Source organism: Calonectris borealis, chromosome 17 (genome assembly GCF_964195595.1).
Source record: "Calonectris borealis chromosome 17, bCalBor7.hap1.2, whole genome shotgun sequence".
Classification (NCBI taxonomy): Eukaryota; Metazoa; Chordata; class Aves; order Procellariiformes; family Procellariidae; genus Calonectris; species Calonectris borealis.
The window spans coordinates 6,694,926-6,721,184 of NC_134328.1; the positions used below are offsets into that span (position 1 = coordinate 6,694,926).

The 26,259-nt window shown below is 36.0% G+C and overlaps 1 protein-coding gene across 3 annotated transcripts in view; it reads right to left on the reverse strand.

Annotated features, from left to right (window-relative positions):
- Positions 1-971: 971 nt before the first annotated feature.
- Positions 972-26,259, reverse strand: part of CSE1L (chromosome segregation 1 like) — a 28,437-nt gene continuing 3,149 nt past the window's right edge. For 2 of the 3 annotated variants that reach the window (XM_075166392.1, XM_075166390.1), the window contains exons 3-25: positions 25,614-25,756; positions 22,976-23,077; positions 22,391-22,536; positions 21,985-22,075; positions 21,596-21,703; positions 20,866-20,958; positions 19,402-19,569; positions 19,176-19,305; positions 18,408-18,473; positions 16,287-16,489; positions 14,814-14,898; positions 13,981-14,042; positions 13,080-13,216; positions 12,813-12,916; positions 12,143-12,240; positions 11,089-11,239; positions 10,361-10,569; positions 9,512-9,609; positions 9,218-9,303; positions 8,017-8,098; positions 7,423-7,569; positions 6,377-6,608; positions 5,237-5,690 (exon numbers count right to left, since the gene is read on the reverse strand). In XM_075166392.1, the coding sequence (XP_075022493.1) occupies positions 5,601-5,690; positions 6,377-6,608; positions 7,423-7,569; positions 8,017-8,098; positions 9,218-9,303; positions 9,512-9,609; positions 10,361-10,569; positions 11,089-11,239; positions 12,143-12,240; positions 12,813-12,916; positions 13,080-13,216; positions 13,981-14,042; positions 14,814-14,898; positions 16,287-16,489; positions 18,408-18,473; positions 19,176-19,305; positions 19,402-19,569; positions 20,866-20,958; positions 21,596-21,703; positions 21,985-22,075; positions 22,391-22,536; positions 22,976-23,077; positions 25,614-25,756 (2,831 nt within the window). In that variant the 3' untranslated portion in view covers positions 5,237-5,600. Of the gene's footprint in view, positions 5,691-6,376; positions 6,609-7,422; positions 7,570-8,016; positions 8,099-9,217; positions 9,304-9,511; positions 9,610-10,360; positions 10,570-11,088; positions 11,240-12,142; positions 12,241-12,812; positions 12,917-13,079; positions 13,217-13,980; positions 14,043-14,813; positions 14,899-16,286; positions 16,490-18,407; positions 18,474-19,175; positions 19,306-19,401; positions 19,570-20,865; positions 20,959-21,595; positions 21,704-21,984; positions 22,076-22,390; positions 22,537-22,975; positions 23,078-25,613; positions 25,757-26,259 lie in introns of all 3 variants that reach the window. The other variant, XM_075166391.1, reaches the window with a different exon arrangement.

The window sequence follows — 26,259 nt, forward strand, 5'->3', positions numbered from 1 at the left end:
GTATTTAATACTGATATGGATTCCAAAGATACCATAAAGAAAATACATCGTACACTTAAAATCAATTGACAATATAGCATTTAAAAGACATTCTCCAGTATGTAAGTATATAGATATATATCCCATATCACATTTAAACATCTATTCATGTGTTCTTGTGGTCTGTTGCATAATAATATGTGCTGTTAGATGCTTTAATTATTCCAAGCCAGCCACAGTTATATTTCAGAAGGAAATGAAATTTCAACTGTTGTGTAATCATTACTGCAAGGCTTAATATTGTCTATAACAGAAACAACATTTGTCAGGTTTTTTGTAGAAAGTTAGGTGGAGACAGGGAGTTACAAAGCTGTCTATTTTTTTTCCAGATTGAGTTACATTAAAAATTCAGTTTTATGTTCTCTTTTTCCAGAAAATTGTGAACGTCTGGATAAGTGTAAAATCTGCATGATTCAGACAAAAAGTATCCGCAGCCAAATTACAAAGTTGAACATAATTTAAGCAAATACATATGTAATTCAAAAGTCTAAGGAACACTTGGCACACCACCTCAAATATCCAACGTTTGTCCTTTCATTTGAAGGATATTTACTCCTCTAGTATGTGTACGATTATTAGTTATTCAAAAATGTTACAGAAGACTTTTCCACTCTTCTTTATGCAGCAGCTTAAACAAGGACGGAGACCTATTTCTAGCTAATCATTTGTAAAGTATTTGAAACTTTCATTTGTTTTATGAAGGAAGCAGTACTGTAATTACAGTATTTTCAGATGTTCATGTAGAAATCTGATATTTGTTATTAATATATTTTATTTGTTAAAAACTTATTTCAAAATACCCCTTGTATCAGGCACAAAAACAGAGTGTGAATTTCTCTTCACAGCTTTTGAAAATGAAAACTTTTTACTGGGAAGCTAAGTATATGAACTAGCTGTGCTAAAACCCCTTTATTCTGCTTTTGTGACGTTACTCATTTGTAACAAAATATCTTTTACTTTCTATTAAGATTTATTACTTTATTATTAAGGTATTTTCTTCTATTTTCACCTTGAATACAATACAGTAAATCCAGCATAAGCTTTGACCTCACGTGAATTAGATTATTATTATTTTGAGAAAAAAATTGAAAGCCTATAGTCCCTTTGCAACTAGCTGTCAATACGAGTCACTGAGCTTTTCATGTACTAGCTGGTACCTACTATTATAGTCCATATTTCCCAGGAATACCTCAAATTTCCTCTAAATTATATTAAAGGCAATAATGACTTGATTTAAATAAGTAAGGGTAGAAAGCTAAGGGAAAATAAAGCATTTATCCTGCTTTCTGATAGCTAGGTAGTTTTATAGGTAGATTTAAATTTTCAGAGAAGTCACACCTGGCGCTTATCTTTGCCAGTTAACAACTGCACAATTTTAAAAGCAAATGCCTGAAACAGGAGAAAATGCCTTTGTAATACTTCTGCTGAGGCCTAAAAGAACATGCATGACTCTTCTCTCAGCTTTTTTTTGTTGATGGAATCCGCAAAACAGGTAACAGGTATTGAGAAATACTATTGTTTCTATGAAGAAAGGATTAAGCTGTTTTAAGACAAAAATCAAGGTTTGACATGGGGAGCTTTGAGACAAGGAAACCGCCAAGCCATTCTGGAGCATGGGGTGTAGCTGTACCTACACTAGCTTTCCGTGAACTACTGCGTGCAGTCAGCTCTGTTTGCCAGGTAAGACTATTTACTCCACCAAATATAGCCGGATGCCTAAATCGCCATACTGCTACAGCCAGGCTGTTTTTATTATCCAAGTTAGTGCAGGTGTACAGATGCTGCACTGCAAACTTCTTCCAAAGTTTTGTCAAAATGTTTTCAAAGTGATTCGCCAGCATTTTAGCAGCATTTTTGACAGCTTGAAGCATGCAGTCTTGGGACTGATAAAGGGAAGCTCACTGAATGATAAACCTTTTCCGTACAAGAATGAGCGAACTTCAGGGAAGGGTGAAGAACTGTAAACAAATAGATTGCTGTGGCCAGCTTTGAGCCGGAATCTCACACGATGCCTTATGGTTAACTCGTGCTGTTGACAGTACAAAGACATGCTCTGACAGCTTTAATCTGGCCTACCCCTTCTTGACAATATTACGGCTCTCAGAAAGGCTGTTCTCATTGGAAAGGTCATGGAATGAGTACAAAAGTACATGCAACAATCAAAGCAGTGCTGCCTGATGGAAGGCACATTCAAGCAAGCTCCTGAGAGCCTAAAGAAAATCAAGGTTTCTGAAAGCAGAAGTCAGCTGAGAGAAAGAATGTGCTCTGGCCTCATCAGAGAATTTTTAGAATGAAATGTCTGGCTCACTGAGAGGATGACTCTTAGCACATATTTATATGAAGAAATAGAGAAATAGAACTTTGCTTTAATATGTGCTGCCAGCATTGCAGGAATGCTGGTAGTATCGTATCCCATTCACAACTCAAGAAAACAAGAATATGTACTGGTCTTGACAGTGGTGGTGGTGTTTTGTTTTGTTTGTTTGTTTGTTTCTTAAACCAACAATAAGGTATTTCTTCTGCTACAAAAGCCTCAGAACATTATTTAGAAGCCCACAACCACAAGTCAGTCAGTAGGCCCCAAAAAAGGACAGTAGATTAGAGTTCCCTGGTGTCAAAAGATCCCAAAACAGGTGTCCCTTTGCCCATTTCATAGTCAAAAAGGAGCAAGTAATCTTTTTCCCCTTGAATTTGAATAATCTTCTACCATTATCAATTGCAAGGGATAATTGGCTACTCATTTTCAGAAGTGTTTCAGACGAGGATCTCAGGTGATGGGCAGGAGTTAATTGTCTAACATTGAATTAGATGCTCCCAAGTCCTCAGAAGATCTATTGATACCAGGTGTTTCCAGCCTGAGCTTTCTAAAGAAACTGGTATTTGCCTAACTGTTTGACAAAGAATACACCGAAGGGTGACCCAGAGGGCTTCAACAATCTTGCGAAAAAATGTTACAACATTGCTTGCATCAGTTTCCACTAAAATTAACAGATAAATATAGTTGGAACATTGTGTTGCCTTCTGAATCTTGAGAAGGGGAGGTAGAAGTAGCAATAAGGGCATAAATGAAGGTGAGGGCATATATAATAACATTTGCCTGTACTCTGAAGCAGAGATGCATCTGCTTGCCTGCACTACACTTGAAAGTTCATTTCCCTGAAAGGGTAAGTGCTCTATATAAACACCTGCATGCCTTATGAAATCTGCAGAATATATCAGGACTAAATAACATGTCACTAACAGTGCCACAGCCACAACCATGTCTACAAAGTCTAAGTCTACTCAACTCTGAGTGAACTAAAAGACAAGTACGCCACTAGTATTTGTTGATCTGAAGTCACTTAGGCACTTATTCACACGGAATGTCTGTCCAACAACAAAAAGTCACACGTTGCAGGAAGTGCAAGATAGTGAACATCAAGATTCACTGATAATTTTCCATTCAGAAGAGCCAATTTTTCTTTGGCTACCTCTCAAAAAGGTTCTGGCTTGTTGCTGTAAATCCTGTCCAGTTCCATCTATGTTGGTACTGGTAAGATAAGAAACATCTGTTCACTTACTTACATATCTCAGCAACCTGTCCCCTAAAGAAATCTTGCTTAGAACTGCAGAACTAAGATGGTCTAATACAAGCCCCTTAATATTGCATAGTGCTGAAGAACCCCGTTTCAGCACAAGGTTATCTAGCATACATGCATAATAGGCTGTCTACTTGAATAGATGCAAAGGTAGCATGTCAAATTACTGTTACATGACCACCAGTACCAATTTAATTTTGGTTTTTTGAGGCTGACAGGAAAAAAAAGTCTGCAAGTTCTCTGTAGAATTGTTCTCCCTATTATCCAAGGAAAAAGACAAAGCTGCAAAGCAGACAAGAGTTCTGAGTATCCTTTTGGCTTGCAGGTTTTGAATGACCACAGCTCAATTAACATTGACATTCGAGGTAGGCATTCAGTTCCTTGCAAATGTCACACATCTCCCATGTGGTTTCAGCCTGTCTATTGAAATTCATTCTGCAAGGCGCTTCGGCAAACTTGTAATACACATCACAGTCTCTCTCATCAGCATTAAGGCAGATGCTTTTCATGATCACCACTGTATTATTTCACTCTTGAGAACTGCTTTCACTTCATACCTATGAATAAAGAGGGCCTGACACTGCATGACAGACCAGATTCAGGAAAACCTGTGGATGCGGACTCATTTAAGACATTTTTAGGCACTTAGTAGTTTAAATCCGTTGTCTAACAAGCAACTAATTTCTTTATATATTAAGAGATATGGCCAGCATGCACTCTCCCATGGCAGCCACAGATACTAAGGAAGAACTGAAAGACAGCTGATTCTCCCCTATGTTTCACCCTCAGTAAATTCAGTAACTTTCTTGATAAAAGGCCCAGCTTCGACAGGCATTCTAACTACAAAAAACCAGTCCTGACTCAAGTCATCTGCAGAATTTCTGTGGACAACTAAAAAATCTGTCATGTATGACATTGCTTAATATCACGTAAGTCTGAGACTTTACTCTTATTCAGGAGTTTTTCAGTCTCTATAATTAGATTTATTTATATCCCTGCAGTACCAGTGCTCTAAAAGCCTATGGTCTAGTAGTTTGGTGCCCAGGCCATCCGAGAACACAGTAAGGCTCAGGCATTTATTTAACTAGTCACTTGAACAGCCATAACGACACGGTAAACTGATGCACTTAGACTTCAAGGCTACCAAACCTAATCAGTATATTTATGAGGAGACAGAGAGAACATCCGAGTTAAGTTTAAAATCACTGCTTCAGTTTTAATACATCACTAAAAATCCACTTGGAGGCTGATACCGCTCTAAGAGGGTATATTACTTGCTTTTACTGCACTATACTGACATGCCTTGTTCAAAGAGAAGGGGTGCACCTGTTGATGAATATCAAGAGTGATAATAGCTTTGGACCTTCTGCCGAAGTTTTAGATTTGCTCTGTATGATCCTACAATGTATTTAAACTATTACTTAAGATAAAGAAAAATCCTCACAGTCCCACTATTTTATATTCTATCCTAAGTTTAAAATGTTATCTTTTTTTAAACCAACTACATTCTTCTAAAACAGTAAGCGCACAGTGACAGGCATTTTAAACAAGTACTTCTTATTTATTCACAATTTAGATAAAGTTTAAGGAAAGACAAAAGAAATACAAAGGACAACATCAAAATGAAAAGGAATTTTAGTGACCGAAGTGAGTTTCTACAGCCAGTGCTCTCCATACATTTCAAAATGTTATCCAAACACTGCAGATGCAGATTTCAAATAAATCCCATAACAAACCGCTATGACTATTCCCTTTGAAATTAAACTGGGAATGGAAGTTACCCACCTTTTATCTATGAGTACACAAACCACCAAATTCTTTCAGTTTCTGCTTAAAGCCACATTTATCTTTTACAAGATGGATTCTGCAATACATTTTCAAGTAGCATTTTTCATTTTGTCTGAGCTCTGCTATAAAAAAAGTCAGTGTCAACCTTCTGTATAACAAAACAGCTTTTGATCTTGCTTGTGGAATATATGCAATTCAGAGCAGTGTCACACTTGCAGCTTGGAGGTATCCTTGGAGATACTGCAACGCTTCTGCATTCAGACTAGTACTCAGCATTGACGGAACCTTAAAACATACGATAGAGCAGAAATGTCAATGTGTGTATACTACTGCTACATCCCATTAATCACTGTGTCAACATATGGTACAAAGTCAAACGACATCCTGAGAGCAGCAGTTTTCCATTGTGAAAGCAGTTGATGGAATTACAATTCCTGATGCTGACAGTTTTATGTACTACTTATCTGAATCAAATATGAAAAAAGAGTAGAGAAAACTTTCAGTTATTAAAGCAGATATTTGGATGCAGCAAACATCAGATCTCTCAGGCAATCTTTACTTACCAAAATCTTGAACAAAACAAAGACACGACGGGTTAAAATAGTTAACTGTAAACTTGATTTGTTTCATTTAACATGAGCTGCCTGAAGTTTCCTGAGCGCATATAATTGAACTGGAGACAAGTATCAGTTATATACCAACAAGTGGATAAATTTTCATTTAAGAAATGACATATTTAAGCTTATTGCTAAATAAAGTAATGTGAAAATACGGCCTTTCTAAAGTTACTGGGGAAAAAACCTTACAAAAGCTATATTCCATTGAAGAATAAAAGAGAGCGATACCTTGCATTCTGATTACGACATACTTCATTTAGCTGGTTATTAAACATTAGCAAGAAAGACCCATTATCAAAAAAGCATTTCTTTGTAGAATTTAGCATTAGCACGCCATGTATAAAAGTCACCTACCCTGCCTGGGCACGCTGTAGACAGTTTGTGAAGAGACTGTGCCAGATGGATTCTAGGATTGTTCACCATTTGACCTACAGGATCGTGTTCTTTTTTTCCAGCAAAGGCTAGCTGAGAGAATGCAGTCTGATATCCCGGAGTATCTTCTATGTCAATGAAGTGTTCTTCATCAGGGATGGTGTCATCCTCAGGCAGTTCAAAGAGGCCAATGAGGGCCTGCAGCAAAGGAGTCCTATATGTAAAGATGGGAGGATAAAATTGGAGTGCTTAAAATACATTAGGACAGTGTATATTTTACAAGAATGTTCAAATTACTTGGAACCCTTTACAATTTAGCCCTTGCAGGTACTTGCTTAGCTACCAAATTTTAAGCGTCCAATCTAAGCTGGACTTGAAGAATTGTGGATCTGTGTATTTTACAGGCATAATGTAGGTGCTCATATTAAAAGCACGAACAATGTATTTATTTTTTATCAGGTCAAATTGTCATGAAACAATTCTCTTCCAGATTACACCTTTTCTTAAGTACATTAAAAAAAAGTTCTAGCTAAGGGATCCAGTTATTGTCATTAAATTCAGGCTACCTGACATCCTAGACTGCTAGACTGGCTTACAATCTTCCCAGAGAGCTTTCCTCAAAATTCTACTGTTGAGCTAAGATCTTACAGCTCTCTGTCAGGTTATAAGTATGCTCAGGTCTCCTGACTAGGAGAACAGTTGTAAGTCAAAACTGGGCCTAGCTTTTCAAAAAGAATACAAGCTAAAACAAAGTAGTGTATTTTCTTAAATGCAGTCCTAGCTAGCCCAATCAGTGCTATCTCCATCACAAAAACCTCAAACGAGTTCTGGCATCTGCTTTGAAAACACAGTTTTATTTGTTGAGAAAAGGAAGTGGTATGAAAAGCCTGAAACTCAGCCTCATAACAATAGCAGGTCTGAAGAAATCACAACGGCGTTTATCTGAAGAATATATTTTGATGATAGCTCACATTTTCAAAAAAATCAAATAGCCACACTAACAGAACTTGAAGAATTGTTCTACATACCACAGCTTGGTGTATTCAGTGTCCATCATAGGAGGACATTCTGTTAATATTTTTGTAATGCCAACAGCACAAATTTTCTTTTCAACTTGTCCAGACACTTTCTGGATTTCAGGAATTATAATTTTCTCCAAAACCATTCCAAACATCCTATTATGACATTAAAAGAAAAAGCATTAGAAAGCCTTATCAGCCTTATGGTGACAAAAGAAAACCAGAAACAATATGAATCACTAGGAAAAAGAGAAAACCAGATAATTTGTTAAGATGCTGCCCTGTTGTAGTGGATGCCTAGTAGAAATTTGAGCATACAAACTTTTTACAAAGGGAAAAGAATAAAAACATCACACTTTCCCTTTTTATGACCTGCTCAGGAGGTTAGTATCTTCAACTATCAACAAGGAACTATGGGCAGCAAATCAGAAAAGAAAAATTGCTAGACAAATAAATCAACCACATTAGAAGAAACATTTGGCTAGTCAAATTAGTGACAAATGCAGTTTGCAATTTTAGCTAAAGGAGACAACTATTTCCTACTTTAAAAGATAAAAATTACACAGCAGTCTTAAATAAAAAAAAAATAAACATCATACTAACTTTGGCTGTATGCTGTCAAATATTTCCTGCAGAGCTAATGCCCCATATTTTATGCAGTACAAGTTAATGAAGACTAGGAAACCTGTAACAAGAAAAAGGTCAAATTAAAACTCAACATGAAAACAAAAGAATAGCTTTAGAGTCTGCAGCAAAATACATTCTAACAAGTTTTTCAAGGGGATAGAAATGGCAACCTTTATAAATGTTCAGTTTTAGTGAAGTACATTAACTTTCTATGTTGAAGTTTGCCTAAAAACTGCTGATCTTTTCACGTACCGCAACACACTAAAACATGGCAGTAAGACAACTAAGACAAGTTTCAGTCCTTTTTCCCCTTATAGCAGTTATAAAGCATTAGAAAAGCCATTTGCAAATTTTTCAGATCAAGGACCAAAAGAACTTTTCAATGGTTTTAGCCGAAAACTTCATGCAATGCAGTTTTTCAGATCAGTTGTGAATCCCTTTGCATGGCCTTTGTACCAGAGCGCAAATGCAATACATTAAAAGCATCACTTAAATTTTGTTTGTGGAAGACCATTATAAGTAATCCTATCATTCTTGCTCCTATCAGGTGGCATTAATCAGATTTTATAGGATTAAGTAATAGACATTGCATAATTTGTGCAGTGACAATATCATTAAAATAATTTAATTAGTATGACGATAATCTTCCTGTTACAGCAGGAATAACCAGAATATGTATTTCAATAATTTGTCACAGCTTTGCTAGTTTAACATAAATCCTTATCAATAACTTAAGTCATATTAAGGCAGAATGACACACATGCATAGAATATTTAACAGTAACAACACACAACTATATGTAACAAAAAGAAGTGTGGTCAGCATTATTGTGTTGCATGAGAGTGAAAGTTTGCTGGTATTAGTTGAAGGTTAAATGAAGACACTTTCAGATAATTAATGATATCACACAGAATAAAAGGAATACACAAGTCTCTTCCCTTCTTTTAGTTCCATTCCTTCAGTTTTCATGAAATAAGTGTCACCCCCTGTGGCAACTGCCCTATATGCCACCCTTGCTTACACAAATAATTTGAAGCAAGTCACTGATGTTAAGAGTCACTAGTATCCCTTCATCCGCATAATCACAGGACATGATAAGATACTTATTCAGTACAGTTGCATGTTCTAAACTGTTGGCATCACCGCACTGAAGCTTTTCATATAGCAAAGAACTTACTTTTAATAAATTTTGTTGTTTTGGAATTTTGAAGTCTTTGGAATAGTAGAATGAAGATCTGTTTCCTGTACTGGTCAACTGATTCACTGGAAATTTAGAAGAATCATTATTCAATTCATACTACGATTTTGCATGTTTTACTATACAAAAAACAAGTATAGAATTGTTCAAATCTATTTCACTGATAAATGTGGTATTTTTCAGTTGTTAAACATTAACTATGAAGTGTACAAACATACCAAACATTAAAGTCTACAGAAATTAGTTTTGAATGTAATTTCAACTCATACTCACGGAGGCATATGCTCTATAATACTGTTTAGAAGATAGAATCCTTGATGGTCATTAGCTTTAGAGGCAATCAACTTCTGGAACACACCTAACAATCCAGGCTGTAAGCAAAGCAAATATAAAAATCTATACAACAGTTCTTCATATGTGACCTACCAAAAAGTTGGCCCTTACCATCTAAGACACACACCAAGGCAAAAGCTTTCATAACCTAAACCAGGATTCTGTTTCTGCAGTTAAGGACAAGGAAGGCAGATTTTTATTGGGACCAAGTGATGTTCCTTTGAGCATTAAGATTAACCTTGATCAAATGAACACCAAAGCCAATTTGAACATGCATGTCTGCTTCATCAATGACACTGTCTAATCAAGTCTGACTACAGCAGATCATGCAGCAGAAGTAACAGAAGTTAAGTACGCAGAGTAAATCTCCCACTGAATTCACTAATCCTCAGATGTCCCGACATTTTGGCTCCTCCTCACTCACTCTTCTCCAGATTGTTCTGAACAGAACCTCTGAGAGTCTTCCTGATCCACAGTGTTCAACACGAGGCAGATGAGACAGGAAAACTGTGGAAGCTTACCTGCTTGCAAAAACTAAGTGCAGGAATTTTACATCTTAACTGACAAAAGCACAACGGTCTAGGATTTATCCACACAACGGAAAAGCATCCAAAAGGCCTGCATTCATAGTATTTGTTGTCTTTCTACATAAGCACCATTAATGTAAAGTACAAGCACAAATTCTGCACAAATCCAGCTATTCACTAAAGGAAAAAATTCCTCATAATTTTTAAGTCTTAAATCAACATGTCTAGAGGCATACACTGTGACTAAATCAATCCAACTTACAATTTTGTCAGCAGCAGCACTGGCTATTGTATTGGCACCCCGCTCTAAATAAGCCTGCAGGAGTCGGACCAAAGGAGGAATGTTTCCTGTCCTTTCCCATAATACTGGCTGAAGTAGATGAGGGAACAATGCCATATAGGATGAAGGGATTTCATTTTTATGCATTTCTAGAAGTAGGGACATCACTTGAAACACATATGGAATGAACTCTGGAAAAGAAACGATGACATTTACAAGTTCAGCAAATATGGTCACTGTCAATTCCTAGGAACCACATATCTATTGACTGAACCTACAATTTTATGATATTAACACAAAGATTTCAACAAATAAAACCTTGGAGAAATGTATCACTTCCCAAATTTAATTATTCCAAAAATTTGCAAACATTGTATATATACAATTTCTATTTCCTCTATTTGTTGATGTTTCAGAACATGGAAAACAAGCTACTAGAAACAAGGCAATATAATTAAGAAGAATAATAAGAGGCTTTGGAGTAGTGACTGTTAGATATTTTAAATATACAGTTTGCTTTAAAAATAAGTTAATACAGTTGATGTACGCTATGGAATGACCCACATGCCTCCTAGAAGTATTTATTAGGACTGTGAACATGCTGCGTTCTCACGTGCATTTCCTGTGTTACAGAAAAACTGCCATGAGGTAAATCATAGCAACCACTTATAATAGAGAGAGCGCACAAGCACTTACTGATTTTAATTTACCTTGCACATCATTCTGTAGTATCTCAGTGAACACCATAAACAAAGCCTCTTCAAAGCTTCCAACTGCATCGGGGTTTGCTTTGCATGTTATCCTTATTGACAAGCATATTGATTCAAACATGTAATGGTTAAAGTGAGGTTTGCTTGGATTCTAAAAACAAGTAATAAACAGATATATCAACCCAAACTTGCAGCCAAGTCACTTATTTAGCAAAACACATATTTTATTTCAACTGAAGTCTACAGTAGCAATTGGGAATAAGGATACTTACGACTTATTTATTAATACGCTAATGAAATTAATTCCATAGATAAAAGCAAACATAAAAACCTTTATAGCGTAAAGGAATGGTGGTTTTTATTTATTTAAAAGACAACAATTGTTTTTCAGAAGCGCTACGTAAACTAGCAAGCAGTTAAAGTATCACAAAACAAAAACTGGAAAAAAAAATTATTTTTCAATCCTCTAAGTGTCTAGTCAATTCTTTATTGAACACTTCTTATACTCAGCAGCTAAGTTTAAACTATGCATAGTAGAAGTTTTTTGGATAGTTCATGAAGGTATTCTAAAGCATTCCCCAATGTCAATGTTCAAGAATATTAGCCCAGCCTGAAAAAAAACTAAGAGAATTTTACCCACCAAAAGCAGGAGGGTAATTTATTTAGTTTAATCCCACATTCCAGTGCCTAAATTTAATATTAGCCTCAGAAGCTTCATGGACAAAGAATAAAGGAGTTGTGAGAAAAACAGATTATTGTAATGGTGGCCCCTGCACAAGCAAACATTTATACTAGAACAAACTAGTATTACAAAAAGATTTCATATGCTGTTTCCAAATTTCAGATGAGAGCAGAGGAGAATGATTTGAAAGTATGTTCTAAAAGGAAGACGGTACTTCACTGGAAGGCTGTTTTAACTTATTTTAGTCAGAAAATATTGAACAATTTAAAGTATTCTAACAGATCACAAACAACAAGGTATACATAGATCTTTAGAAAGGCTGCTCTAAAAAGTAAAAAGTGCACATTTTGCTCAGATAGCCTGTTTCTTTACCTTACTGACAGCCAGCAGTTTCTGTGTAAGCTGTGTGATGACAGAAGGGATGTATGGAATTATGGATTCCTGTAGCAGAGAAAAACTCCTCATGATAGCTGCAAATAAATTGAAAGTATTATCTTCTGGAGACAAACATACACTTCTGTCATCCATCATATGCCTAAATCCTTTACTTTTTACTATTAAATCAGATCCCAAGGAATTAGGTACGGTAAGAAAGAGCATCTGCTGTAAGAGCAATCAATCTATAATCATGACAGAGGATAAAGCAAAGCCTCATTATCCCCATTCTATAGATGGAGCACAGAAGATTAAGCAACTTTGCAAAGACCATCATTTATCTTGGGCAAGTCTCAAATCTTGGCATACTATTAGCCATAACCCACTCAGATCTCCTACTGACACTGCTCAGGTAGCTGTCCTGACTACAAAGACTACCATTTGAGAAATAATTTGTCACAATACCATTACGTTTAGTGTTTCTCTTTGGTACCATAAATTCAGTCAAAGATGACTTAATACAGCCTGGTAAATAACTGCAGGCTGCGCATACCTCTTTAGCATGTTTGCATAAATTAGGTTTTCCAAATAAAAAGCCTGTAACTATAAGTCTTTACCTCAAGTTAACAAAGTTGCTCTTATATTGCAGAACTCATAAAGCATTTACCTTTCATAATGTATTCATTTTCAGATGAGCCAGGAAGGGTCAGCGCTTTAAAAAGGTTTGTTAATAGCACTTCTACAAATGGTGCCATTTCTGCAGCTGTAATGCTGTTAAGTAAAACACAGCTCTTTAATGATGAAAGACATGCATAAACTTCAAGCATTTTACAATATTGTAATGCTAAGAAATAAAAGACCCTCTACAGATATTTCTAATCCTTAATGGACAAAACCTATGTAGCAATGAATTTATTTCTGCTTAAGAACTTACAGGGTAGTATTATTTGTCCCCCTCATGGTAAACAGCCTTTCAAGAGCATGGGCTGCATAAGTATGGACCACAATACTTTCTGCTTGAAGATGATTGATTAAGAGAGGAATAGATACCAACAGTTGTTCTTTAGGTACCTACAGAAATATAGCAACAAATTATACATACGTTACATAAAAATACAGATGGTTCAACACTACAGCATAACCACTCTGAGCTCATCAGCTACAAACTGAAAGCTTGGCAGAGGAAGAAATCTTAGAAGGCTCTTCCAGTTGCTAAATCACACCTTGACAACCAAGAGGTACCTATTTCTGTCATCGCCTGTATACTTCCCCCGAACATCAATGTTACGTTTGATTGTCAGTAAGCGCATATATTCCTAATGTAGATTTCTTTTTCCATTTTACTTTGTCTTAATGGGCAATTAAAAAATATCAAGCTTTAAAAAAAAAAATCACAGATATTTCATAAGAGATGAATAAAGGTAATCTAAAATTTAGAAATAATACTCAATATATTTTCTTACTGCATCTCACAAATCAGAAAAGGTAAAGGACAAAGTTGCTGTACTCACTTTAACAACTACTGCAATGATACAAGTAATCAAGTATATTTAGACTAACATTCACCTGAAAAAGTCTGTGTGTGTCACAGAACTGAGCATGCTAAGATGTTCAGTGCTCCCACAGCATATGGATAGCATATAGACTACAAGTTAATTGGATATTTATAACAATATAATTTACTTTCAAAACTAAAAATTCAGCATGAAGTGTTATATATGGCTATCAAACACCTGTTGAGTTAACATATGGCCAAGTAAGATAAATTGGGCTTGACAAGTATAAAGTAACAAACTACAATATGTCTTTACCGTAAGAGTAAAAGAAAAACTTACTTGGTTTCTAAAAATCATGATATATTTGATACCATCTGCTTTTAGCACAGGGAATTCATTCACTGCAATAGAAAAATATGCGAATTTTGTTGATATTTTTCATATAAATGTGATCACTGAACATATACTATATAGAGAGGTGACATTAACTCATGATTTTAACTCATTATTTTTCCCCTCAAAAATAATACACACATTTTTCTACATTGCTTAGTTTCTGCATTTCTGTATGGGCACTGTTAGACAGGATATCAGTTTTAGGTACAAATCACACCCCAGTACCATTAAGTGTACAGTCCAGCTCTTTCACGTGAAATTTCCCCTTCCGGCTCTGATTCTAAAAGCCTCCAATTACATATTCCAAGACAACCCACTACGTTCCAAATATCATAAGATAATTGCTGAAGCATAAAATAAATTACATGGCTTAAATCTAGACATGCATCATCTCATCAATACGGGCTGACACAGGCTACGACCTAGTCTTCAGTATTTAACTTCTCAGGATTTTCTATAGCATAGAAGTTTGCCATAAGGTCTCAAACACAGAAATCAAATTACTTTGATTCAACAAGTTTAAGCATGTAGCCGATAGCAACCATGTGTGGACATGCTCTGATCTTGCAGATAGCATGTGGTAATCCACTTTTGTTTAAAAGCTCATTCAATGCCAGCCAAACAAATCTGAATTACCTCCCGTGCCAGGTGTTAACAGTCTTTTGTCTCAGAGATTATGCTGATATATGAGTGCTTGAGCCTTAAGAAACAGTGGTCACTGTCAAGGTTGTAGATATATCACAAAAAATGCCGTATCAAAATTAACATTAACTTACCACTAGCAGATTTTAAGTCAGGTTGAATGTGATTCACAAAGAATTCTGTCAGATTAACAAGTTCATTGGCTTGTGTTATTCCATGCTAGAAAAACAAAAACCAAAATAATTCTGGTTTTAGACGTTCATGTTCAGCTAGTTTTCTTACTCATTTTTATGTGCTTTTAATAAAAGGAATCTAAAGCGTGCATGCACGTGATGAGATTGTTGAAATTGCATCTTTAGCAGAGAGCCATCCAATTCCTTTTTCTTAATGTTTTTAGTGTCTAGGTTTCAGCTGTAGCAGTATTGAGATTTTAAGTTACCAGCTCTGAGTTGAGGAATAATAGCATGTAACACAGTAATAATCAACCAAAATTTTAGATAGAAAATATCAGCATCTTACTAACTTCATACTTTTTTTGTGATAGGCCTTTTGAAAAGGAAAAGTTTAGGACTCAAACTCCAATTCTGAATTAGAGCAGCAAAATAATGACTACTTAGTTTTCTCTTATGAAAAATACAACTAATTTTTAAAACGGGATTTTCAGATGAATATTTATCAATCAAGTGTTCTAAGTGATGTTATCCCATATTTGCCACTAAATAGCACAGAAAAAGAAAGATGTAAAACTCAGCAGTATTCTAATTGCTAGAAGACACTGGTTCACATTACGCGTCACTATTATTAGCAATTGTTGTGCAGTAGTATACAGTTAGAGTTTCAGGAAAAGACTGAGAACTTTCAGCAAAATTGCATAAAGATGTTGTACAACATGTTTTACTATGTTTTTACTATGCTTGCCTCAAATCTGTCTTGTAAAGCCACTGAGATTTGAACATTTAAAGTATTTATTAGTATATTAAAATCTGTTCTGTAGGACATTTGGTACAATGCTACTGTTTCCAAATACAGTTTAGTTCAGGTGTGGCTTTTCCATGTATCCAGCCTATTAGTTGCTTTCTCCCAAAGCAAGTAATGAGATCCATTTCCAGCCATCATTAGCATTCACATGCCATTTCCAAATCATAAACGCTCAAATAACAGGAAACATTGGGAAATATAATGACAAGAACTGTAAGAGTCACTTAGATTCCTTCTAGTCTGCTTAACACTTCTGATCATCTTCTGTAAAGCTAAATTTGGCCTTCCATGGCTTACAAACTCTGGCTCAGTACCATTTAAAAGCTCAAAGGCTCTAGACCCAAGCTAATTTTGTTTCTTTGTATGGCTGCTTCACACATGCTAATAAGACCTGCCAAATGGTCACACACAGTTGTTAACTTTGCCCAATCTCTCTGAAGATCAGATACCACCAAATTACCAACTGTGATAGGATTACATAACGGACAACCTTTAATCTCATCAACATTAAACTACTACAAATACAGTTACTCCCATTCTGAAGCAGCATAAAATGAATTGCATCAATCCGTATACATACTATAATATTTGAATGCATATGGACTAAAATTAATAGAATGTAAAAGTACCTTCTGTGTTTGCGCTTTGGATGCCAAAGACGTAACAAGGTAAATAGCTGCATCTTTGTGCTTCCAGTTAACAGATGGATTCTTTGCATATTCTTGCAGCATAGAATTAACATATCCAGAAAAAATCCCTGTCACAGGTCCTTCAAAAAATTTGCACAAGCCTCTGACTAGATCACAAGCTGCTCTGCGCCTGGTGTCAATATCTGCATGAGAACCAAAGATTCTTTGGATATGAGAAAGTATACAGCTTTTCATATTAACAAGCATAATAATAAATATATTAACGATATACAGCTTCTCAAGTTACAGCCACACCTTATATTAATTATTGCAATCCTCCACATTGATGTATAAGAACACATTTAAGTCTTTTACTTACTGTCATAATAGGAACTATTTGTACAACAAAAAGAGGAATGGACACCTACCAATACTGCATACGTATTCACAGGTTTTACTGCCCTCTAAAGAAAGTTTCAGTAAGCACGCAGGGGGAGGCTTTTTACTATGTTGACAATTGGGCAATGGTTGGGATGGAGTTAATTTTCTTCATAGCAGCCCATATGGTGCTGTGTTTTGCACTGGTGACAAACTGTTGATAACACCCCAGTGTTTTGGCTATTGCTGAAGAGTGCTTGCACAGTGTCAAGGGTTTCTCTTTTTCCTTACCAGCAGGTAGGCTGGAAGTGGGCAAGAAGTTGGGAGGGGACACAACCTGGATAGCTGATCCAAACTGACCAAAGGGATATTCCATGCCATATAACGTCATGCTTAGCAATAAAAACTGAGGGGAGAGGGTTTTTGGGGGGGTAGCCATTGCTCAGGGACAGGCTGGGCATCAGTCTACTTGTGGGCGGTGGTGAGTCATTGACTGCTTTTTTCTTTTTCCCTCTTCTCTTTTCTTCCTCTTTCTTTCACTTAAAGTATCTTTATCTCTATCCACAAGTCTTCTCACTTTTACTCTTCCTATTCTCTCCCTCATCCCATTGCAGCAGGGTGGGGAATGAGCAAGCTGCAGTGTGGTGCTTAGCTCCTGGCCCACCACACTGAATCAGTATGTTTTTGTTAAAAAACCAAAACAAAACCAAAACCAAAACACCCCCCCCCCCCCCAAAAAAAAACCTACCCCCAAAACAATGCCTTGTTTCAAGAAAGGAAAAAAAAAAAGTCAGCTGGCCTTTAATACAATATACCAACAGAATCGACAGAAGGAAAATAAAGCAAGTCAATTTAAATGCAATAGAGTAGATTTCTAAAGTAATCTCTGAAGAACACAAATACTTCCTGCCTCAATTCTCTTAAAAGCAGAAGTAGCTAACAAATAAAAGCTTCACAAATACCTAAAATGCATCTAATCCTGGATAAGGATAAAACATTCGCTTGAAAAAAGTCAAAAACATCTCCCTCCAATTTTTGTCCTCCATTGCAAACATACAGTAATTTCTTAAATCTATTATGAAGTGCCATTAATCTAAGTGTCAGTCAGCAAACTGTTAGTGGCACAGAACAGCATATACAGAATTGTCATACAGATCTAGATTTGGTTCATTTGTGCTCTGACCTGGCTGAAGACCAGACAGCTACAATCAGAAAAATCAAGTAGCTCTGTTAGCACAGCACTGTGTCTTTAGGCCGGTTACTGTATTGGTTTGAAGGTGGTGCCGGCATACAAGGGCTGGTTGGTGTCCAGCTGGCTTGATCACAGATTTGTATGCAACACCGCTCAGAATTTCAGTTTAAACATGATAGACTACTAAATACAGGCACAGGCTCTCCACGTTATTAAAACTCTACACATAGGAATCAAATACACAACTGTGGCCACCATTCAGCATTGACTTACAGGCTATATTTGCTGAAATGAGAACGTGTGCAGTGCAGGAGACATACCAAACCAATTAAGGGAAAAAACCCTACAAAAACATTGTTCAAAACAAAAAGACAGTGTGATGGGCACATTGTGACAGCAAATGATCAAAAACTGGATAAAATCTCTTGGGGGGGGTGGGGGGGGAACCTTGCCAATTTAAAAAATAAGTTGTAAAAGCTTCAGTAAATTTCTTCAGCTCTTTAGAGCTATATTTAAAGACCAAGTATTCTTAGTATAAATCTGTGGATTACCAGATCCTTCCAAATCCCTTCTTATATATTCTTCAGAATTATCTTCAAATGCTTCTTCATCAGCCGCTGAAAATATAAAATACATAGAAGTTTAAAGAGATCTCTGTTTTTTATGGTAAAAAGGTGTATTATTATGAACTTGCTATTTTTTCCAAGTACTTTTCTATAACATTAATAGAAATCAATCAGAAATATCCAGCCAGACTAGCCTGTTTAGCTTGCTGCTGCCCCACAAATTAGTCTTTCATACTCATGAGCTGATGATTTCCTGATTTAAAAAAAAAACAAAGAAAAAAAGATTGGACATGTTCAACACTCAGTGTATTTAAAGAGGCTTCGAGAGTCATAGACTTGAGAGAGAAGCTTCTTATCACTGCAATACATCTTCACTGCATTTTAGATACTAGGATCAATATGAGCCCATCAAAACTCGGAGAAATAGACATTACAATTTAGCAGGCCTGATATCCATGCCTATTTAGATTCCTTGAATTATTCTGATACTCACTTCAAGCATTGGTGGCACATGAACTAGACTTCCTATACTTTTCAATTTGAGATCCCAGTAAGACAGAAAAATTATTAGATACATTCATACAATTCTAGAAAGCCCATAAGACAGCAATCTGTTTTAGAAACTTGGTTTTGAATCTAGTACTAAAGTTCACAAGAGCTAATCCTCAATTCTTAGTTCTGCAAAGCCACATATCATTATAATTACAGTCAGATTTTATTGTGCCTTTGAAAACTTAAGTCTCAAAAAGTTACCTCTAAATTCCATATTGGGAACAATAACTTTTTCACAGATGCTTGTCAATGTATTCTGGTCTTCAAACAGATGCTTGTAATGTGGTCTCTCACAAACTGAGGCCAGAAACTGGATCGCATTACTAACCAGCTAGAACAACGCAGAGAGAATACATACAGTTTTAGCTTGACTGACCAATTTATAGTTCATTATTAAACTTGACAAGATCAGTTTGTAACAACTTACCAAGTCATATTTCACTTCCTGGCCTGTTGTGACTAACAGATTCCAGATTGCTGTTACAAAACGTGGCAGGTAGGGCTGGAATTCTTCATCATATTTTTGAGCATATAAAGCAGCATTATCACAAATTTGTGATTTCAAGAGCTCCAGTAATCCAGCTTCCTCTTCATCCTCACATAAAACAAAACTAAGAACTTAAACATCCAAACTTCAACACTACTTAAATATTAAAAGTATCAACATATTTGAAGGAAATATTTACACTATTGTTTTACCATGTTCTAAATAGGGGAAAGAAATCCCTAGAATCCCTAGAATTACTGTATTTTGCTGATTTGTACTGGAACTGCACTGCAAGTTATAAATCATACCTACATTTCAAATGGAAGTACTATGCACTTTAAATTGTTTAGACCTGATAAAGTTTGACATGAAATTAATTTATAAATGTAATAGGGAAAAGACAATACAAGGTGTTGAAAAAATATGCTTAGAAGACATCGTATCTTGCTACTTTACATTAGAATAGTTGTAAAAGTAGTTCCCTCCTCTTCCCCGTACCAGCACAGATGCTTGTGGAACCACAAAGCAAAGTGAATTGGGAAAATTGGGCTCAAATTAAAAAAAAAAAAAAAAAAAACAACCAACAACCAAACACCACCCCAGTTCCGTCTCCTCCCCACCCCCCAGTCCCCTTTCAGTTTTAATGCATATCACTTCCCGACTCATTTCAGCACACAGCTGCATGAATGTCTGTGCTGTGCACGTGAGAAAAGAAAAAAGCAGCAAAGCCTCTTTTAGCAGCAGTGTTAGCCTATAACAACCGTGAAACTACAGCACAGGATACACTTAATATGCCTCCCTATGTATTGTAAAGAAATTTACAGAGTTGCTTTGGCTCCATCACGTGGCAAACTACTGTACTGTATCTGGAAGACATCAGCATTTAAAATGCAGAAAGATGCACAAAATTAATTTGAGCTTTGATGACTTGGTATCATCTTTCACCTGTGAAACTACTAATTCTTATAATTAGACAAAGACAGCAAATGCTAAACTAAAGTACTTCTAACGTTCAACTATGTTTCAAGTTCTTTAAGATACCCTGTTTTCCAAAACATAGTGCACGAACCAGCTGAAAGGTAGAGAAAACCTGAGCACTGTGACTCTCTAATGATCAGGTTACTTAGCAGAGGTCCTCGAAAGAATCTACTCATTGATGATTATCTGTAATTTGATTTCTGTACACAGCTGGGTATACCTGTAACTGAGATACAATTTCAAGAACTGGTCCTCAAATTTCTTAGACAATGGGGCAACTTCTCTTAAACCCCATTTCCTTGTAATCATTCTATTCCTTTGTTTAACCAACAAAGAAAACATTACGTTGTTCAGAGTTAGTCTTAAGTTCTCAGTCAACCCTCTCCACTACACAGAGGCAAACCAGGAGGTTTGTGCAGTACTTACATCAGTCTGCAAAAGTTTATTATCTAAAGTTAAAAGACTATGAAAATTTGTCATCCATGTTTCCATGTTATCTTCAAAAAACTCGGGAAGATCCTGTGAAGGAAAAGCATAAATCTACATTTTAATTTCTGATTGCACTGCTTAGATAACATACCTACATTGTAAGTAGTATGCATCCACCTTATAATCTACTGAGGGACAACAAAGTGTAGAAAACAATCTTCAAACTGAAACACTACCCCCTCCTCCCCCCAAACAAAAACTCTCCAGACAGGCTTTGGAACACACTATTTCCAAATAAACTAGCTGCTTACACCCTATACAGCCTACAGTTTTACACAGAACAAACCTTATTGCTCTCCTACCCAGAGAGCACAAGCCGCCCTTTTAACTCCAGCTTGCTCTTTTGCACAATATGGAAGAACATCCCAAGCAATCAAGACATGATCATCACACTTCACAGATTTATGTTCGTGTTGAGACACTACATATATGTCACCTCAGCAAAGTATCTTAGACTCTCTTGAACTTTTGTTTAGATAGGGCCAAGCTAACATGTTAATTAACCCCATCCTTACTGTGCCTTTACTCCAGCGTTGATGCAGACTGTCAACTTTTATTTTTGCGATAAAGCATGGCCTTAAAGGCTGCCTCAAATGGATCCTATAAATAAGAGCATAACAGCTTCGTGAGATCAAAGCAAAACTATTAGAAGAACAAGGAGATTCACCTGAAAATTTAAACTGTAGAACAGCTTCGCAATTAGAATGAGAGAAGAAAAGAGAACCTTCAAAGCACTAGCATCATTTGCATGTGTGCTGCAAAGTTCAATAGTTGCCTAGAAAAAGACACAAGATTCAGTCAAGTAACACACACACACAAACCACATTGACAAGAGGTATTTAGAAGTGTCATGTAACCTTTTTTTTAAAAAAAACAGAAAATACAACAGTTTCTTTTCCTCCTCTTATCGATCTTGTCAAGTCTCACTTCATGACTTTAGTTTGAACCTCATTAACAGTTTCAAACCAACTATTCTTAAGTTTTCATTTTGCAGGTATTCACAACAAGCAATTCAGAATGCTAAACTTGTTTTAGAAACATTTCAAGAAGAAATACCTTAAAGAGATTTGTCAAGGGCAAAGCAAAGGCATCAAGGACAAGTTTGATCTCTGTCCATAATTCATTTGACTTAAATTCATGGCGGTACCTGACAAGTGAAAGAGAAATACACGAAAAACACATTTATTACCAAATTAACTTGCATACAATTAATTTTTTGTGCTGAACCTTGGAACAAATACTGTCAAGTAGACAGTATTTAATTCTTATTAAACAACATAGTTCAATACCATGCAAGGTGTACAATTTGACAACCACTTAAATTCTTATTAAAAAGTCAGTAAGTGTAAGTAGAAGCCACAACTGTAGACTTTGTAAATCTACAAAATTAAGTCTAACTGTAAAAATTTAGAGTTGAACAGAAATTTAAAATCCACATACTTCCCTCCCTTATTTCCGGTACCTTTTAAATAAAGAGTGAGCAGTGCGAAGGACCCCATTAATGACATGGAAATCTCCACTTTGAAAGCGATTCACCATTTCTGTCAGTAAGTCTGGCCATTTCTGAGGAAAGTCTTCCCGACCAATAATACTAATAGCATCACTTAACTGGAAAGGAAACATAACCATTACATGATATAATAGAAGGCTCCTCATTACAAAAAAAAGTCATGCCAGATGTTGCAAATATCTAAGAAAAATGCTTATTATTCCTGTCAGATTCAAAAATCATTGGGTTAAATATCTACCAGTTTTCACCACAAATAAATAAATCTCACTTTAAATCTAATGTGTACACGCAGTCTCACTTTCTGGAATTACTATATTTAACTGCCTAATGCTAGAACTTTACTATTATACAGTAATTGCGTTTTAAAAAAAAAAAAATTAAAGTAGGCAGAAGTAGCTGTGACAATACACTCCAAGTTACTTGGATTGGGATGACCTCATTGGTAAGGGAACTGAGCTCTGCCAATAACCAGAGCCTCTAGGCACACTTAAAATACTCCAAGTGTCTCATGGACATAACCAGGAATTGACATATTACCTGCTTTTGAATTTGTTCTGGGCTGCTAAGCATCAAGGGCACTATGTTGGCTTTAATGGCTATCCTGTCTGATTCACATATTTTGTTCGGTTCATCCTCAACCTAAAATTAAAACAATAATTAAGACATGGGCATATCGGTATACTCTAGGCAACGAGCGAGTAACAGCATTTCAGAAACTAATTGCTTATACTGATTTATGTAACTGTTACATAGTTAAAGAAACTGATAAGAAGATCTGTTAAAGATATTGCCTACAATGAATCTATAACACTAGTACCCAAAAAAAGCTGAAAGAAATTTCTGTAAAATCTTGAACTAGTTTTCTCCTTCTCTAACAATGTCTTTTCAAATCAGCAATTCAGCCATAGTAAGGGTGGGTGCATATGCCAATAACGTACCTAAATTTAACCAATAGTTACCTTTTCCATCATACCAAACCACATCTCTGTCCTCACTTCTGCCAATCTCAAAAATTTATTTTGTGCAAGCTGCCTCAAGCCATACTTTCTAGAAACTGCTCATGAAGATGGGTGCATGTTACACCATCAAAACCATAACATTGACTTTAAGAGTTATCTGATCAATTCACAGTATCAATCAGTTCGAAGTCCAGTCAGTCAATAGTGCCAAAATTTCTACTAAAGAAATAAAATAATAAGGAGGCTTGTCACCAACCAGTGACAGCAGTGATAGTCACATTATCGGTGATGACAGCACCGAAGCTCAGAAACCTAGAAATTATCCAGCAATTAAGAGGTAAGCACCTCCAGAGAGTAATTCAATGATCTTAAGATGCTTAAACCAGATGGCACTACTACCTTCCTTCTTACCTCCCTTTCACCATCTTCCCATAAACTTAAAAAAAAATATAGTAATTTCAAAATTTCAAGAGTTAAACAAGCAGTTACAAAAATAAGACACACAAAACTTGCTTTTCCGCTTGTATCACATTGCACTGACTCAGAAGAATGTAGAGAATCATTATATATACATTAAAAACCGCAAAAAAGATGATCTTTAAAACCTGAGCTTTACAAGTTTATATGATGTGAAAGGCAACAATAACTGTGCTAGACAAGCTCCAAGTAGGGAGGCAGGACTCACTGCTATGCATTTAGATAGATGAGGACAAAGATGGTGGAGAGATCAGCAACAACAAATCCTACTATGGAGTTATTTATGAGATTTTTTCAAAGAAATGAGACCTTTTTACAAGACGTGAGAGGCAGCACATAGGTCAGTACCCTGTAGATACTTTAAAAATAAACTAAAAAAAGGAAACTCTTCCCTCTGCCCAGAAGTGCCCCGTACATCTAGCTCTCCAGGCTCTACCAAATTGAAGTCCTTGAGTAGGCAAAATCCTTTTACTTCCACGGAGCTTTGTATCAGTCAAGTCCAAGGCTGCTAAATTAAACCATGTGATCTAGGTAAGCTAGCCTTAGGGCTGTATTTTATGTTCAAGCTGCTCTTGAAATGAAAGCTTCAATTTTGGACAAAACAATGTGCTTGAAGCCACATTGAGATTACAGTGGTCCTCTGGATGCACTTACTGCATAGCATCTCCATCTACTCCAAAACAAAAATCTTATCCTGAATTACATCAGCAGTCATAAAAAGGAAGCCACTTACAAATTTTTCCGCAACAGAACATTATTTCTACTTACAATATACTACAGATAAAGATGCGATTTGGGAGAAATGACTGAGAATACACTATCACAGAAACAAAGTTCTAGAAATTTCATGCCAGACTGAATGCGCTGATCTTACCAAACATAACCAGATCCAGGACTGCTATAGCTTCTTAATATTAGTATGGGGGGACGGGGAGAAATCACAGGCAAGTTTGTAAATAGGCACCAGCTAAGATGTAATCATGAAATACTTACCAGTTTCCCTGTAGTAAAGCAACATTATACAGTTAATATTTTTCAGATACAAACAGTACTTTCAGTGAGACAAAGTATAAACAGTATCAACTAAAACCTCTCATGACTGAAGGAGTTGAGCTCTCAAATGTAATACTTTCTACCATAATTTAAATTTCATGAATGCTGAAAGCTCTGAATCAAAAATGTTTCTGACCTTTCCGAAACAAAGGATAAAATGGGATTAGATGGCAGTATTTCTATTTGATGTCTACAAATACTTCTAAGTGTTAAACTGAGAAGGCCAAAATAAACTGTCCCACACTATTCTATGCCCCAGAAGCACTTACATGAAAGAGAAGCTAGCATCATCACTTTCAGCTGCCGTGCTGGCTTGAAATGTTTGTAACACTATGACAATAGATACAGGCCAAATTGGCCAGCTCATGTGTACAGACACTTCACAATCATTTCAGTTTCAGTAGTATTACTGTTAGTTAAATGAGCTTTAAATGCTGTGCTCCTGCAAAATACGCATATAATATTAGAGAAAGTTATTCATCGTTTGATCACCCAGCTCTAGTTCTTTTTAATAGAATGGACTCCAATGGTCCAGGTAAACTACACCTTGTGTTTGTTCTCTGAATGATCTACTTTCTTTCACAGAGTACAAACATACACACATTCTCCAAGGTTACTGTAGAATATCTTATTGTACCTTAAAAGGATTATTAAATCTTAGCACAACTACTCGCTAGGATACCTACAATTCTCCAGTTCCTTTTAATATAATTCTTGAATGTTACAGATGCACAAACTTTGATGACATTTTCCTGTGATTTCTCCAGCAGCGTTAAGAGTAACAATGGGTAATTCTGGCTTCCTTCAACTGACTCAAGAAATTTTTCCGCTGTAAGAGAATATAGTAAGGTTAGCAAAAGCTGAGCTGATTTTTTTAATGGGAGTCCTATGATTCCTCAAGTGTCTATTTAAAATAATCAACACATGAACACTTCTCCAGAGTTTCACAAGAACAGAAACACAGAACAAGTCTGAAAAAAGGTACTGTAGCTTTCTTGCTACTAAGCTCCTTAACGCTTCTGCTATTAACAAAAGCAGGATGTGGAAATATTGCCTCCTCACCATTTTTAAAAGCCATAACCCGCTAGAAGTAAATCCTGGTTTATTGTGAACAGCAGCACTGTTTTAAATAACAACAGTACAAAAAATTCAGGAATAAAGGAAAATAAAATTACAAAAAGCAAACAAAATAAATTTATATTTATAGCCATCCTTCATTAGGTTTTTGGGTTTTTTGTTTTAAAAGGATACTGAGAACTTCTGCAAAGAGCTTATTGCATAAACATCCACTGAAGTTTGCTATACACAGACAGAAGAGCCAAAAAGAAACTA